This window comes from Psammomys obesus, unplaced genomic scaffold, assembly GCF_907164565.1.
Source record: "Psammomys obesus unplaced genomic scaffold, mPsaObe1.curated_primary_1811, whole genome shotgun sequence".
In the NCBI taxonomy this organism is placed as follows: Eukaryota; Metazoa; Chordata; class Mammalia; order Rodentia; family Muridae; genus Psammomys; species Psammomys obesus.
Genome location: NW_026596089.1, coordinates 1,968,420 through 1,986,121, shown reverse-complemented (window position 1 = coordinate 1,986,121; position 17,702 = coordinate 1,968,420). Strand labels below are relative to the sequence as shown.

General features: G+C 40.1%; 1 protein-coding gene across 3 annotated transcripts in view; it reads right to left on the bottom strand.

Moving 5' to 3' along the window:
* Aig1 (androgen induced 1) overlaps window positions 1–17,702 on the bottom strand; it is a 259,955-nt gene that overhangs the window by 137,348 nt on the left and 104,905 nt on the right. The window contains exon 5 of one of the 3 annotated variants that reach the window (XM_055627717.1): window positions 2,423–2,565. The exons of the other annotated variants lie outside the window; for them this stretch is intronic. Within the exon in view, the coding sequence (XP_055483692.1) occupies window positions 2,539–2,565 (27 nt within the window). The 3' untranslated portion in view covers window positions 2,423–2,538. Of the gene's footprint in view, window positions 1–2,422; window positions 2,566–17,702 lie in introns of those variants that run through there. 3 annotated transcript variants of the gene reach the window in all.

Sequence of the window (17,702 nt, the reverse complement as noted above, 5' to 3'; positions counted from 1 at the left end):
GAGGTGAGGGGTAAGCTCAGACACTTTTTGTGATGCTCCTTTGATGAATATGAAGGTGTTGAGTTTAATTATTAATTTTTGCAGTGGAGGCTTGATTTTATAGTGCTACTGTTTTGCTGGATGTAGATGAAGCATCCTACTGCTCCCACTAAATTACACCCTTCTGTTCCTAAAAAGGTCTCATAAGGATTAAGCCTTGACAGTCTAACAAAACCTAGCGGCATTGACTCTTCCTACCCCGATTCTATAACACAGTTGGCAGCGTTATGTGTTACCCTGTTTCACTTATTTGTTGCCATCCATTTCATTGTGGATTCTTGGCTGTGTTTCCCATGCAACTGTAAGCGCTCAGCAGGAACAAGGAAGCAGCCCATCTCCTATGTGGTCCTTTTCACAGTGGTATCTGAGTTCTGTGGCTAGAAGTTGCTACATTTGATGATTTCAGAGTGATTGAAAATATTATAAAAAACATAATTTTACTTCCTTGTTAGCTTTTACCTGTGCAATGGGCTATGGACTGTGTACATAAAAAAGATGTTGACATTCATTTCCCCAAGGAAATGGGTGATGCCAAGGCACAGGGGAACATCCATGAATGGCAGCAGCCATGTGAAGACAAAGGTTGGCATGTCTTGCATGCTTCCTCAAGACACCATTCTGTTGCAGGATATTTCACCCCATTGTGAACCCCAAGATTGTGAACTGTAAAACCTTGTTTCTTTGGTGTGTTTGAGCCTTAACACAAACCTTTAATTCAATAAACTTTGTTTATTAGAAACAGGTGATTATGGTGTGGTTCACCCGGCCCTATCACACACCTTTAATCCAAGAGCTTTCTGTACACAAGATTTAATAAAGTTAACCCTAGGTCAAGAGGCAGAGCAAGAAATCTGCTGGCAGAGATTAAAGAGTAGGAAGGACTTTGAGTTGAGGGGTATTTAAGACAGCTTTAGCTTCAGCTCTTTAGCTTGCTGGCTTTTGGGGCTTTGGGGACTTTGAGCTAGCAAGCCATTGGCCCTAGGAATTTTAGCCTTTTCCTCCTGGGCTACCAGCTGAGCTGGTGAGCCTTTGGGCTTTTTCTATGTGGATGTGAGCATTACAGCATTCTCCTCTCTATCTCGGCTCTATACCTGGGTGAGTTCTCTGCCTCTCTGAGCTAGCAGGTTTTCACCCCAACAGCTGGCTCCTGAGTTTTTATTGGTAAAACAGAATGGGGTGAATTTTCATTCTTTTATAACATATCATTTCCATTTCCTTTTGTACTAAATTTGATCAAATTAGACATGCAGACACTTTCCTTTTGCCATAGAACAAAGAAATATAGAATATCTTGAAACCATGAGTCCATTCTCAGAGACTAAACCTTCTAAGCTAAACAAACATGTACATCGGTGTTAAATCTATGTTCTGCCAAATGCGTTATTAAAAAAACAAACTGGAAATGTAGTTCTCTCACACCCCTCTAATTCGTCTTTAAGTTCACCCTCAGGAGTAAATGCCAGTAGATACTCATTTGTTTTGTATTCTATAGCCAAGAACATGAGTCGCCTGGGTTGTTGGTGGTTTTTTTTTTTTCTTTTTCTTTTCTCTCTCTACTATGAGAACCCAAAGAACTGATGTCATTTTTTTAGATATGAGCGTCTAGCTAATTATATCAATGTATAACTACAATTAAAAGGGATATGTGTATGTGTGTGTGTGTTGTAATAGACACAAGAGATCTAAACTGAAACCTTTTTACATGTTGCTATAACATTCACTTGGACGGTTGCTTTCTGTAAACATGCTTTCTTACAAAGCTGTAGCTTGCTGCTATGGAAGCAATGGCATTAACAGAAATAACAGTGGTGCCACAAATCTTCAGGGATTTTTCTTAATGGAAAGGAAAATTCTAAAACTAAAAATATACTTTTTATTTGCAACTATGGGAATACAAACACCAAAAAAAACACAACAGGACTGTGTAATTAGGACATGGAAGGTATTCTATGGTGGTTTTAAAGAAAGGAAAATCATACACTGGAATCTCCAGAGCAAAGAAGGAAAAAGAAAAATGATTTACAAAAGAGAAAGCTGGAGAGAATGGTACCTCCTACAAATTTCTTCAGAGTACACTCAATGCAGAATCCTTACAGCTCTGGGTAGGATGGAGACTGGCATTCACCCTCACACCTCTTGGGTTTGTATTAAGGAAGACACCATGAACCTGCACCTACAAAGAGAAACAACCACCTACCACAGAGACCTAGTTACAGCTCCTGACCTTAACTGTTAACTTTTCCTCTTGATTGACCAGGATTTTATAGAATTCACTAAAATGTATCAAGGTATAAAAGTGCTAAAATATAAGAGAGATAGTCTCTTCTTTGTAGAAACCAAAAACTTTATTTCATTTTTATGTGGGGAGGGGCACATTACAAGTGTGGAGATCAGAGGAATAGCTTCAAGGAGTCAGTTTTCCATCTGCCATGTTGGTCCTGGATAAGAAACTCAGGTCGCTTGGTGACAGGCACTTTTACCGTCAGACATCTCACTGGCTCAGCACCTTATTGTTGTTGTCGTTACCTAATAATTTCATACAAGTATATGTCGGGTTTTGATCACTTTGACCCCCTATCCATCCTCTTAGGCTCCTCCCCATCCTGTTCCCACTCTTTCTTTCCAAATCTATGTGCTCTTTTTTTTAAATATACTCAGTCCATTTAGCAATGACTGGATGTGATGGGTGTGGGGCCGTTTAATAGAGCATGGGCAGCCAATCAGGGGCCACATTCCTGAAGAAAACTGAGTGTCCTACAGCAGCCAGGGCAGTAGCTCCTCCCCTAATGCTGGCACTTCAGGAGCACTGTTCCTGTGCTGGCATTGTGGCTGTTTTGAGTGTGTGCAGGTCTTGGAAAGGCAGATGCAGATCATGTGAGGTCACTACACCATTCTCTTTATCTTGGCTCCACATATCAACACCATTGGACTTCTGAAGGTACACTATCAACAGCAGTGGGCTAGCTTCTTTAAATAATGCCTCTAGTAGCATTATTAGCAGGGCCCACAAAATGGTGTTCTGCCTGGTTGAAATTAATGAGCTCATTATGCTAGTTGTCAATTATTTATACAAATGTCTACTCGTGAACTTTTATTGCTGCATTTTTGTTCTTTTAAGCAGTTCTTTTTTTACTTCACTCTTTTGGATCTTTTGCTTTCTTTGGGATTTAAAAACTTTAGATGATTAAAAGGAACAATTCTGTTTTCTATAACTAATTCACAGTGAGGTTGTGGTAGAACTTTAGTAGAAAAGCAAAGGCTTCCTTATATTCTTTTTATCAAATAGATATTTGAAAATCCCAAGAATCCAAAAGAGCAGAGCTGGGCTGTTTCTTTCTGTGAGCAGTCTGGTAGTTCTTTTTTTCATTTATAAGGTTGAATATATTCTACCTAGGATGTTTTTATTCACTTAAACTTTTCAACAGTGAGTGGACTTTAAAATATTATTGAACATTTTTGTAATAGGGAAATGTTATAGTTAATGATTAAAAAACACCCTGAGAAGAAAAAAAAGGGGAGGGTTACTTATAGCTTAAATTAGACATAGAAAGACTCCCTGCCAGTGTTACATCAGCACCGCATGATAGAGACTTGCTTGCCAGCCACGTACAATGGACAGTGAAGAATTAAATTTTAATTTTAGCAGCTAATGCCATGGCACACACATGGCTGTGTCAACCTTCACTAAACTCTTGGATCTGATAGGCCCACTGGGCAAACAACTGAAGCAAGTGTGCACTTCAAGAGAAGAAGTGAAGCTATGGCACACACTGCCACAGTGTTCTGTTCCTCTAAAGACGGAGAAAATAAATAATACATACTGATGATGTCAAATGATTTGTGAGAGTAAATCTGAATAATAATTTCACTGTTTTTCCATTGGCAACTCCATCAATTCCATTGGCAACTCCATCAAAATTGATTCCTTAAGCACTATACTGCCCATAAATCTTCATGGTTAGTGCTTACCACCACCACCACCACCACCACCACCATCATCATAATTATTAAATAATGATTATATTAAATAATAATAATAATTATTAAATAATAATAATGTTGATGTATTTTAAAATGATGATGTATTAATAAAATACAGATTATTAAAAACTTCAGTTTAAAGAATTCTTTGCTGTTGTCTGCAAGACATCATGAAGCCCCTGGAGTGTTGTAACAGCACATTAATGCAATATTACATTAATCAATGACAGCACAGACACACACAGTTTTAAAAGAAAACAACTGTAAAAATCCACATCTGTGTGGTATGGGCAAATGTGATCCTGATTTGGCCCAGTGTCACATTCTACATTCAGCTGTTCTGAAACAAATCCAATGTGTTTACTTTGTATCAACAACAGAAATGTGGACTGAGCAAAGGTAATGTATTTATGCTTCTATCATCTGCCACTGAATGCATAACATGAAAACAATCTGCTACAGAGCCCAAGTCAAACATTACTTTAAAATTAATTAGCAAGCTTCTAAAAGATCCTTATCAAAGGGTTACAAACAAAGCTGTAAGAGTCCCCTCAACTGAGCAGCAACACAATAATTTACCATCAGGACAGCTTTGAATGCCTGCCAGACTGTCACCTATGTGTGGCTGATTTTTGGTTTCATGAGAGGATTGCAAAAGGTTATCTGGATAATTTGTACAAAGCAGATTTCACATTTTACTATTGAAGCCTCAGCTATGGCTAGTCAGCTCTGCAAAGCAATGCCACAGATGAGCTTATTTTTCAGTGCTGTGAAAATGCCACCATTTACCTTTCCCACCACCTTGGACTACTTAAGAGTTTGGCATGCTACATGAGACATACAAAGAAGATCAAGAACGTATACCAGAAAACTTGGCAACAGCGCCTTTATATGGAAGTCTGTAAAACACACCAATAGAGCAGTGATATGAGTCCTATCAGAATGAGAAAACTACCCATAGGTAAAGCCTGTGAATAGCAGGTAAGCAGCAGAACCTTCATTACGTGACCCTCACAGACAGTCCTAGAAGACTTGAACTCTCTGGAAATAAGTTCTTCCAACTTCTACTTTCTCTATCTTGAAATCTCTACCTGAATTTTTCTTATCTTCAAAGGAGATACATCCCTCTGATATTCTAGAGGTAAAGTATACCTTTGCTCTGAATTTGCTATGCCTCCCACTAAGAGGCAGCATCGGAGCTAGTCTTGATGGACCATAAATTTTACTGAAAGTGATGCTCTGGAATTCTGAGGCAGGTTTTCAAAAGCACTGTAGTTTTAACCAACCTCTTGAAACATAGCTCTGGGAAATTAAAAAAAAATAAAACTTCCAGTAAGAATGTGAACTACCTGGAGGAGCTGAAAAGCCACATATAGGAAATCTGTATGTAGTTACGGCCATACATAGACTTCTGGCCTTCCCAATGCACACACAAAGTCATGCTAGCAAAATCCATTCAGTGTTGATAAAGTCTGTAACAGAAGACTAACTTCACAGAACATTGACTCAATTATACTCCTAAGTAATTCTGAGATACAGAACATGGTTGTTTAAAGCTACTAAGTTAGGGGGCACAACTGCCCCATCTTATCCATCGCTCACTTTCCACAGTTTTAGTCTGTAGTCAACAGTGGTCTACAAATTTAAAATCCCAGAAAAATATTCACAGGTTTTAAATAGTATGTCAGTCTGGGTATGACATTTATCCAAATCAGTCTTATGATGTAAAAACGGTTATATGCTCTCATACCATTACAAGATGGATGAGTAGAATAGGAAAGGTATTTTGAGAGCAATCACATTCACACAATGTTTATTATAGAATATAACAGATATTCTAATTTTAGTTGTTATTAGTTTTAGTTGTTATTTCTTACAATGTGTGATCTATAAAATTAAACTTCATGGTGCTATAAATACATAGGAAACCCACAATACACTTCTGTATAATTACTATTATGGTTTCAGGTATCTATTATGGTGCTCCAAATACATTTCCCTTCCATGCAAAGGACTACTTTGTATGCTATACAATGACAGATTACGCCACTGATTTTTGCTTTTATTTTTCTACTATTTTCCTAATTCACTTACAAATCTGTCCAATCCTCCCCAATATTAAGAGAAAGGCTTCCCTCCAGCCTTCCTGAATATATAGTAAAAAATCGGCTTCTCTCTGTGGTTGCCGTTATCAGACACAGGAGCCCACACCTATAGCTTCTATGTTCTCACTTCCCACTCTTTAAGCACTGCGCAATCTGCCATTCACAGCCTCCATTCTAAGATAGTAGAATTTCAAAGTCAGGAAGAAGCTTAAAGAACATGTCATTTTTTTTTTAATAGGTGAGTAATTTTCCATCGTGTAAATGTACCACAATTTCTGTATCCATTCTTTAGTTGAGTGACATCTAGGCTGTTTCCAGACTCTAGTTTCAGGTATATGCCCAGGAGTGGTGTAGCTGGGTCTTGAGGTAGCACTATTCCCAGTTTTCTGAAAAAGCACCAGATTGATTTCCAAAGTGGTTGTACAAGTTTACACTCCTATGAGTAATGGAGGAGGGTTCCCCTTTCTCCACATCCTTGCTTGAGTGTTGTCACTTGAGTTTTTGTTCTTGGCCATTCTGATGGGTGTAAGATGTAACCTCAGAGTCATTTTGATTTGCATTTTCCTGATGACTAATGATATTGAACATTTCTTTAAATGTTTCTTTGCCATTCGATATTCCTTTGTTGAGAAATCTCTGCTTAGTTCTGTACCCCATTTTTAAAAAATGGATTATTTAAGCAAAGAAATCATGAAAAGTTCAGGCAAATGATGGGAACTAGAAAAGATCATCCTGAGTGAGGTACCCAGAACCAGAAAGACACACATGGAATACACTCACTTATAAGAGGATATTAGCCATTTAATACAGGATAGCCAGACTATAATCCACAGACCTATAGAAGCTAAACAATGAGGAGGACCCTAAGGAGGATGCTTAATTCTCATTCAGAGAGGCAAACAGAATAGACACTAAAAGCGGTTAAAAACAGAGGGAACAGAATGGGAACCTACCATAAATGTCCTCTGATCACCAAGCAGGGGATCAAAGTAGATGCTAAGACTCACGGCCAATCTTTGGACCGAGCTCAGGGAGACATAGGAAAGAGTGGGAGAATAGAAGGACCCAGAGTAGACAGGCGCTCCACAAAAAGACCAACACAGCTAATAAGTCTGGGTCCATGGGGGCCTGAGGCCAAGGACCATGCACATACAGGATCTAGACCCCCTGCTCAGATGTAGCCCATGGGTAGCTCAGTCTCCATATGACTTCCCTAGTAATGGGAGCAGGGGCTGTCTCTGACATAGACCCTGTTGATTGCTTTTTGATCACTTCCCCCTTGTGGGGCAGCTTTGCCAGGCCACAGAGGAAGAATAGGCAGACAGTTCTGATGAGATTTAATAGTCCTCCTTTCTGAGAACTAGGGAAGAGGAATATGGGAAAAGAGGGAGGGAGGGTGGGACTGGGAGGAGATGAGGGAGGGGGCTACAATGAAGATGAAAAATGAATAAATTATAAAAAAGAAAGTAAAGAGAAGGCCATGTCATCTAGACATATGTCCTTGATTGAATTCCCTCCCTTAAGGTCCTTCTCAGTATTAGCTGTCTTGAAGGTGCTGTAGCATCTCAAGGAACATGGCACTTGGTGTCACCTAAAGATGTTCATTCTATTTTTTCATATATGAGATGGTAAAGAGCTGAATTTTTTTCTCTTATAAAGTTCTACTGAAGGGTGGAGAGATGGCTCAGTGAGTAAACTGTCTGATGAAGAAACACGAGGACCTGAGTTCACATCCCTAGTACCAGGTAAAGCCAGGCACAGAAGTACACCCCTGTAATTCCAGGTCTGGGAGGAAAGAAGCAGCTCTCCAGGACTCACTGATTAGCTAGTTTAGCCAAACCAAGAAGTTTCAAGTTCACTGAGTGAACATGTCTGAAAAATAGTGTGGAGAAACAGCTGAAGGAAACATTTGCTTTAGGTTTCACATACACTGTACAGTCAAACTCACCATGTGGCCCTCCATATACATGTGTGTGCCACCCTTCAAGCTTCCGGTCATTGCGGTGACTTCTCAGGGGGAATTTGGAAGCATGTGTAGTAGGTATGGACTAGATAGGAGTGGAGCAGATGGAGAGACTGTATTTCACATTTCTTCCAGTCTCAAATATACATCATACATCATATACATTTATACAACATAAAATGAGTGCATAAAGTGAGATCACTTTACTTTCTATAATTTAATTTAACTTAGGTCTTGTGTCATTTCACTTGGTTGTGAAAAACAAGAGGGAAGCAGGTTGAATCAAGAATGATATGGTACAGCATGGACACTTAGAGTATGCATATAAAAGTCAGAGTGTCTAGCTGTATCATTTAAATGCTTTTTGTGAAACTATGTGACCTTCAGTTATTTAGACTCTAAAACTACCGCCAAGAAAGAAGATCCAATCATTCAGTTATTTCTGTTAAATTCCAATTTAAACATAGTCAGCTTGATGTTCTAGTACCATCTCCCTCTTCCCAACTACCACTTCCTGCTTTCTTTCCCCTGTCCCCTTGTGGAATAGGATCTAAATTCTAAGAAGGGACACATGCATCATGGCATCCTGGGAGCAGCGCTGACTGGCCCATTAGTGCCCTTGGCTTGCTTGCTCTTGCTCACCTTTGTCGAACTTCTACCCACGCTATTTTCACTGATGACACTCCTTGGCACAGGGAACCCATTAAACTTGTTGATAGTGTTCTCTCCAGGACACTCAGGCCTGCTGTTCCCCTCCCAGGGAAGTCCCTGGAGACACAGTGAATGCAGATTCTTCTATGCCGCCTGGCCTCCTAAATCTATCATAAACATTTTTGCACTTGGCTGTTGTGATGTTTGCTTCCTTCCCGAGGAGAAAGAATGCTCCAGAATTCAAGATCCAGGTTCCCCTGTACTATGGGATTTCCCTATCACTTCTGATGATTGCAAAGGTGGAGGCATGTATAGCTGCACAAATGTGTCAGTGAGGTTCTACATAGACTGCTGGGAAAATGAGTCAGTTGTGGCCCAGGTCTTCCTTCTGATAGAATTTGGGAAGCCTGACACCATATTATTGGATTTAGCATTTAAAAGCCCAAAAGGCAAGCTACCAACCACCTCAGTAATCCTGGTACTTAACTCATGCAAACTCCAGAGACACAAAAGTGGAAGTGATGGAGAGAAGGAACCAAAGCATCTAAACCGCAGATTCTCGTGCCGGGAGCTAAACACTCATTCCTGGGATAGGGATGAGTAGAAGGACCTCCTACACCTGGTTTTCTTCTCCCCAACTTTCCTGCTGAGGGCACTGTCAGGATCCTCCTCTCAGGAAAATAGTTTCTGTTTGTCTTTCAAAAACTTGCCTTATAATTAAAGGGCACACAAAACAAAACCCCAAGTCTCCAATCTCTTATGAGTTGTGAGACCTGATTTCTGAAGTCAATAACCAAGAATTTACCCATGTTCTGCAATTAGCCTGTCCCTGAAGCTGACAACCTCTGGGGCATGAGGTAGAAGGGAATGATCAAGAAGAAAAAGAATGGCTAGAGTTTTAAAGGACAAACCCAGTCTAACTACGCTTAATTCAGAAATGCTGGCTTCATTCCTGAAAACTGTTATCAAATTAAATTGATGATACATCTTACATCAATGACACACATCAGTAAGGGGAGAAGACATCCAGAGGCCATTTCTCTGTAACATAGTATTTCTCAGAGTGTAACACACTGAATTCGAAGCCTGGCTTTGCATTAGCTTTTTATGCGGGCCATTTTCAGGCCCAGTTTTTTTGTTGTTGTTGTTGTTTTGTTTTGTTTTTCAGTTAAATGGCAACACAGTTAACTCAGGGATTCTTGGGTTAGGGCTACAGGAAGTCACTTAGGCAGTGCCCTGTTGCACAGGAACATTCTGCAGCCACAGTTATGTTTGATGTGAGAGATGTAAGAGACAGGTAAGGACATCATTAATCAGATTTATAATGCCTTGCTAGTTCCCAAGGTAGAACTCAAAGTTTCTATTTCCCCCAAATCATTGTCTTTCCAGGAGCACAGCTGCATAAGGTACAAGGGAAAATGCAAGCCTGCTTTAACTTCATTCCTCTTCTGTCCTGGTGGAATAGGTCAAAAGTGACCTGCCATTCCTTATCATAGAGCCACATCGGCTTTCTAATTTCTAGACCAGGGTAAAAGTTACATCTCCCAGACATATTTCTGAGGTCCTGTCTAGTTCTGGGGCCCCTGGAACTGGTCTTGTCACCAAATGTGATTGCCTATTCACTAGAAGTATCCCCAAAAATCCTTTAAAAACATATGGTATATATCCAACCTCACATTTGAAAAAAAAAGACCATACTGATGCCTATATCAATCCACTGGGCTCCAGTGACGTTACAGCCAGAAATCTCTACTGTTAGGGCCTATGCAACTCAGATGTATTAGGGAACATTTAGGAGAATAACACTGTATAAAGCCAGGGCTTCCCAGTGGAGTAGCAGGCTTTGTAAATGCATGAATCACTTTGATGGCTTAACCAGCAAAGTAGATGGTGGCTGTACATACTTATGGGGAACAGGTTTGGAAGATATGGAGGTCTATATTTTAGCTTTAAATGTTTCAAGTAAAATGTCCTTGAGTAATCCAATTTATTAGTCAAGGTGGGTCACATTTATATTCCCAAAAAGGAGGTGGAGAGGTGGTGACACAAGCAGGATGGCAGTTGTATCAGGCCATTCTGTGTTACATGCTGAGTTACAACTTGAGTGCGCCTCTGTCTCAAATATTTTAAGTGAGTGAAAGAGAGAGGAAAGATAGATAAACAGAGAGAGGGGGGAGGGAGAGAAGTGGGATCTCTAAGTGGATCATGAGGTAAGGCCAAAGGACCAAAGCTTGAATGAGGAATAAATGTGTAAACATAAGAACCTCCTTGACTTAGGTCAAACAGAAGAGTAGCAGAGTCCAGCCTTGGTCCTGAGGCACAGGAATACTCACAGCATCTTGTGAGTATTCCATAGAAGAGGAACCTACAAGCAAATTAGAGCAATCTCCAGAAGAAAACCAGAGGCTGGAAGAGAGACTCCCTAGGAAGGGTGATCAATAAAGTTTTGTTTTGTTTTGTTTTTTTACTTGTTCAGAGTTAAGGGAAATAAGTACTGCGCTGCACAGCAGCACTTAGCATAGCAGTTAATAATAGCTCTACCAATTTGTACCGGTGCAGTAAAGATAGGTGCTTGCTGGCTGTCAGACTAGCCAGAACTGAGCTCTATGTTCAGGAGAGACCCTTCTCAAAGGAATAAGGTAAAAAGTGATAGAAGAGGACATCTGACATCGTCTTCTGGCCTCCATGGGCACAGGTGCGCACACCTGCATACAGCCTTAAACAGAATTAGTACTGAGAACTCTGAGTTGGGAGAAGGGGAGAATACAGAGATTCTCATATCAGTGACTCATATCTTTAATGTCAACTGAAATAATCACATCACTATCATAATGATGCATTCATCAGGACTCCCATTTGCTAACCAAACTGGCTTTGAAAACAATCTTTTCCCCAACCTCTTTAGTAGTAAACTCCTCATTTGCCTCCAGCTTCAGCTATCAGCTTTAGCCATCAACCACCCATATGAACCTGTGTATCTCAACACTTTGAATGACATGGATATTTCATCTTAACTCTCACCAGAACCTCAAAACTACATGTCCCTGTGCAAGTGTCATTCTTGTAAAACTACTCCTTTATTTACTGCCTTATTTTTTAAATGGGACATCCAGATACTCATACTAAAAACTCATGCCTCTGCTTGCTGTCAGCAAGGGGCTGGCTCCTGTTCTTTGGCCCGGAGCCAAAGAAATTCCTGTGCCTCTCTCTTGGTGGTCCCTGCCCAGACCTTTCTCTGCACCACCTGTCAAAAGCCTACTTTTCCTTTACAATTTAGAATGTCCTATCTAAAAACCTTTGCTAATCTGTTCAGTGTGATGCGATCTCCTACCACAGGTCTCCTAGTCCAAATCTCTTCAATGAGATTTGAGGGAATGTCTTATCCCTCATCAAACTCATCTTGCATCCCCTTTATTACTATGTGGAGCAATCATGATGGTTTTATTTAATTAACTCAAAAGCAACCTGTTAGCAAGTTCTGTACATAAAAGTAAAAAGTAAAATGTATGAGTGCATGTATTCACACAGAAGAAATGATAGCTTGGAAACTTTAGAAAGGACTTAATTGGAGAATAGCAGTGAGCACATGTGAACACCAAGGCATAGCCAAAGATTCTTTTAACTTCTTGGAACTAGAATTCATTTAACTTTTATTATGGAATATTTCTAATATACATAAAGTAAGAAAGAATAGTTTACTGCCCAGCACCCAGCTTAAATCAACAACATGTTCCCTGTCTAATCTACATTGACTTCTAAAAGCTTCCTTATGCTTCATGTGTTCTGGATATTTCTTATTAGTACCTTCATCAAAGGGTGGGAAGGAAGGATTTGTGAAAGACTGTTACTGTCCCATATCATCTCTTATCCCCTTCCTCAATAAAAAATGCTAATTCCTGGACTCCTCTACTGTTACCTGTCTGTGGAACCAACCAACTCTGGTAAGTAAGGATGACGTGCGATTTTTGGTTCACACTTAAACTAAAAAGCAGGATTCTTTCTTCTTTTGGTGCCTCCTACAAATGGCTTGTACCCAGATGAAGAGCAAAGTCAGAGGATCCATCACCACAAGATGAAAGAGCCTGGACTCTTCATGAAAGAGCCTCATGGGAGAATACTGGCTACCAGCCTCAAGACCATCCATTTTAAACAGCTGTTATTCTAAGTCTGCTACAAACGCCATTCAGATATCTGAACTAAGAGAGAACGTAATGCTCAGCAATATTGGGATTATCATGTTCTAACAGTTGCATGAGAGTTTCTGTTCCCACCATCATAAGATAATCAAATTTACTTTATGGGTCTAGATCCTACAAGCTGTAAATCTGCCCTGTAGGCATGGAGATTAGCTGATCTGGACTGTACACAGCAAAAAGCAGTGACACTGGAAAGTTGGCTATATTTGGGTTCAGATACAGGTTGAGGTCCCTTGCAGATCTGTGGCAATAATATATATGTTATATATATTTATATATGCTATATATATTTAACCTATAAGACATTTCAAAATTTATAATATGATAAGCCTCCCTAAGATATTAATTATGGAGAATAAACAAGGCTGTTGTATTATAAAAGTGAACACAATACTTGGTGGTATATATACACAGCAGTATCTAGAAAAGGCAAACTTCCCTCCCTTTGGTTCCCAAGTTCACTTAAGTTAGACAGTCAGCTATTTTCCAATGATAATATGGCCCATTCAAAATATGGCCTATCAGTGGTGCCTTCATTTGTGTCACAGTAGCTGATATACTATATAATTCTCATGATTTGGAAATGAGGTTGGGGGAGTCTAAATAGAAAACTCTTACTGTTTAGAGCAGCAAGGATTAAACAGTCATCCCTTAAGGGCTGGTTTCAGGGTCCTGTAAACAATGAAATCTATGATGCTTTAATCCCTTATATGAAACAGCATAGTACTTGCCTAGAACTTATGCATATGTTCCTTTGTACATCAAATCTCCTTTAGTTCCTTATATACAAACACAATGGGAGAAAGTATAAACATGAGCAATGCAGATGCATGTTTTTCAAATGTTTTTAATGAGTAGTTTGTTGAGTTAGGGATGAACAACCATGGATCCTAAGCAGTTAAAGTAATATTCAACCCATCCCAGTGTTCTATGACTCACATGCTTACACCTAACAGCTGAAAAATGTAGTTGGCCTAAATGCCAGGAAAAAAAGGAGAGGACATGGAGATCCATTAGCAACCTCTGCTGCCTTAAGCAGTTAGCATGAAAAACAATTCAATGAACTATGTTATTCAGCTACAACTATAGTAGGAGGAAACTAAGAAAACCTTGCTTTAAAATGCCACTATCTTCTTAAAACTCCCTCTTATGGGGCTAGACAGGCAGCCCATTACTTAAGAGCATTTGTTGTTCTTGCAGAAGACCTGAGTTTGATTCCTACAAACTGGTTTACAATCATCCTTAACTTTAGTTCCAGGTTATCTGACCTCTCTTTCTGACCTTCATGGGTACCAGGCATGCATGTGGTATACATACATATACACAGGCAAAACACATGCATAAAAATAAATAAATATTTTACTCCCTTTTATGATATAAGAAATAAATTCAGTAAATCTAATTTGTTGAAGAACTGATTAGGGAAAACAAACAAACAAAACATCCTGAACTCCTCAAAGTAACTTTTCAAGTAATATGTGATCGCTTTAAAATGTTTTTCATGCAAGAAAAACTAAAATATTTTGGTTATAAAAAGATGCAAGTTTTAGATTATTTTCCTCCAGTAAAAAAGGAAATGCTTTGTTTGAAGAACTTTTGAACTTTTAAGACTTATTAACTTCACATTGTTTTTGCCTAAATTCCCATGTCCTAGTTATTGGGCCTGCAACATACAGGTGGCCCAGAAACCACACACATTCATCATAGCCATTGTCAGAGTCTCTCAGCCACACTGGAGAGACTTGCTAAGAGTCTGTAGATTATCATGTTTCATGATGATGATGTTTCCAGAAATGAAGGGAATAACACATTAATACAGCAATGAAACTATGCAGGTAACCATAACAACTGCTACAAACTCAATAACATTCTACGTTTGTGAAGGCTTTTTTCCCTCTCTCTTTTTCTCTTAATTGCCAGTAGGATCAGAGAAATTGGGAGAATGAAGCAAGAAGCATGTGTGTGTCATCTACATGCTTAGCCTCCTATGACATGCCTGTCAGGAACTTCAGATTGCCCTCATGCTTCCAACATGTACCCTGAAGAACAATAGAAGCCTGGACCCTTAGTTCAGTGTCTGTACAAAGCTTGTGGCCAGATAAGTATTTCTCAAGTTGAGCCCTAATTCGATTCTTTCCCACTATAAGAGGAATGTGCTGTGAAGGAGTGGTTTATCTCTAGCATCGCATCATTAGGAATTTCTGAAGTTCGTAAAGATCTCCACACAGACTGAGAAACTTCAAAGGAAGATGTAGAGCCTTCTCGTTCACCAAGTCAAGAGTGCAGTTGTTGGTCTTTGTTTTGACTTTTGTTACTTCCAATGTGCTGACAAACAGGAATATACAAGAAGAGTTGTTCGAAATTTTGTATTCACACCCTGTCCACAGGAAATTGCTTTTGTTGTTTAGCGGTTTTGTTTGTTTGTTATTTTTTTGCGATAAAAGTCATAATACACACACACACACACACACACACACACACACACACACACACACACAGTCTGTTGGCCTTAAAACTTCTAATCTTTTTGCTTCAGTTTCCAGACAGGCATATTACCACACCCAAGTTAAATAACTGCTTTTTAGTTTTTCTGCAAACTCTCTAGTTTCTCCTTTTTATTTACAGATTAACATTCAGGACAACATAGATGGAAATTATATAGGATGACAGTATCATAAATACTAAGAGTGGAAGGAGTTGGCTCAGCTGGTTAAAGCATGTGCCTTGTGAGCACAAGGGCTTGAATTCTACCCCAGAATACATGTAACAGTGCAATGTGGGGTGGACCATGGAGCATGCTTGTAATCCTAGCACTGAGGTGACAGAGACTCGAAAAGTCCAGCCAATAAGAAACCCTGTCTCAAAGGATGGAATTCCTGAGAATTCCTGACAGCTGAGGTTGCCCTCTGTTCTACACACACACACACACACACACACACACACACACACACACACTCACACCTGGTTTTATGTCAACTTGACACAAGCTAGAGTCACCACAGAAGAGAGAACCTCAATTGTAAAAATGTCTCCATAAACCTGTAGGGCATTTTATTAATTAGTGATTGATGGGGAAGGGCACAGCCCATTGTGGATGGACCCACCCAGGGCCATAAGGAAGCAGGATGACAAGCCACAGGGAGAAAGCCAGTAAGTAGCACTCCTCTGTGGATTCTGCATCAGCTCCTGCCTCCAGGCTGCTGCCCTGCTTGATTCCTGTCCTGATTTCCTTTGAGGGTAACAGTGGATGTGGAAGTATAAGCCAAATAAACTCTTTCCTCCCCAACTTATTTTTTGTCAGTGTTTCATCACACCAATAGTAACCTAATTAAGACAGGCACTCACACTAATTTTTTAATGACGTCAAAAAAGCACTAAAGGCCAATATAAGATAAGTCTAGGTGGGAGAAATTCATCCCTGCTAAATAAAGGCAGAAGCCAGCCATAGCTCCTCTCTGCACAGAAACAGTGGATGGCCACCAGGAGGCTGCAGGGACAACTTACTCATCCCCCAAAGACTGCTAACCATATGTGCATTGCCTTCTGGCTTAAGTGAATTCACAATTGGTCAGTTTTGCACAGCACACACACACACACACACACCCACACACACACACACACACACACACATATGAGCACACATGAGCACAAGCACGCACATGCACATTTGTAAAAGAACACCACACTGAGGGTTTTTTTGTTTGTTTGTTTTTTCTTGCATACATTAGGTTCTGCTCATTCCTGGAGAAAGAAGTCTTGGAAAAAGATTGTCTGACCCATCCTCTTCTTGCTCACAAGCCTTCCCACAAGCCCTTCAGCTCGTAGGATGAACCTGCATTTCTCTGGCCAGGACACAAAGGGTGGTTTGCTGCTCTGCGTGACTCCAGTGCTCTGGTGCTCTGCAGGTCAGCTTCAGGGGGATCATACTTCAGTGCTCCTTCCAACACCACACATGCAGTTTGTCACATGGGGTCATCTTCTCTGTTGTGTCCTCTCTCTCTACTGCATGAATGCATCCAAACAGCTTGCTAATGCACAACCTTCCCTAGCCTCTTGCTTCTTGAAAGATAAATCCTAAACCACTTTTCAGTACACAGGGCTATCACAGATCAGAGCCTCTGCTTACTTTTCTCACTGTATTTCCAGCTATGTCCCTCACCTTTCCCTCCACTTTCAGTTACACTCTGCATAAATGAAAATTGTTCTTCAAATCATCTTATCACTCAGTATTCCCAACTTCATTCTGATGTCCATAGAATTTTTTTTTTTGGTTCTTCCCTTAAAGGAACCAAACCAGAATCCAGAATAGTTCCAGACATAACAGTGCTCTCTGTTGAGGAGACATCCCCATTAAGTGGGCTAGCCTCTACTCCTCATTCTCTGAGTGACACCCTGTGGTGGTTTGAATAGGTATGAACCCTATAGACTCATATATTTGAATGCTTGCCTCACAGGGTTGGTACCATCAGGAGTCATGGCCTTGTTGGAGTAGATGTGGCCTTGCTGGAGGAAGTGTGTCACTGTGAGGTCAGTCTCCTATGCTGAAGCTACAGCCCAGTGTGGCACACGTCTTCTGCTGCCTGTGGATCAAGATGTGGAACTCTCAGCTCTGTCTCCACCACCATGCTTCCCACCATGATGACAATGGACTAAACCTCTGAAACTGTACACCAGCTCCAATTAAATATTTTTCTTTATAAGAGCTGCTGTGGTCATGGCGCCTCTTCACAGCAATGAAATCAAACTAAAACACACCCACTTCCTAAT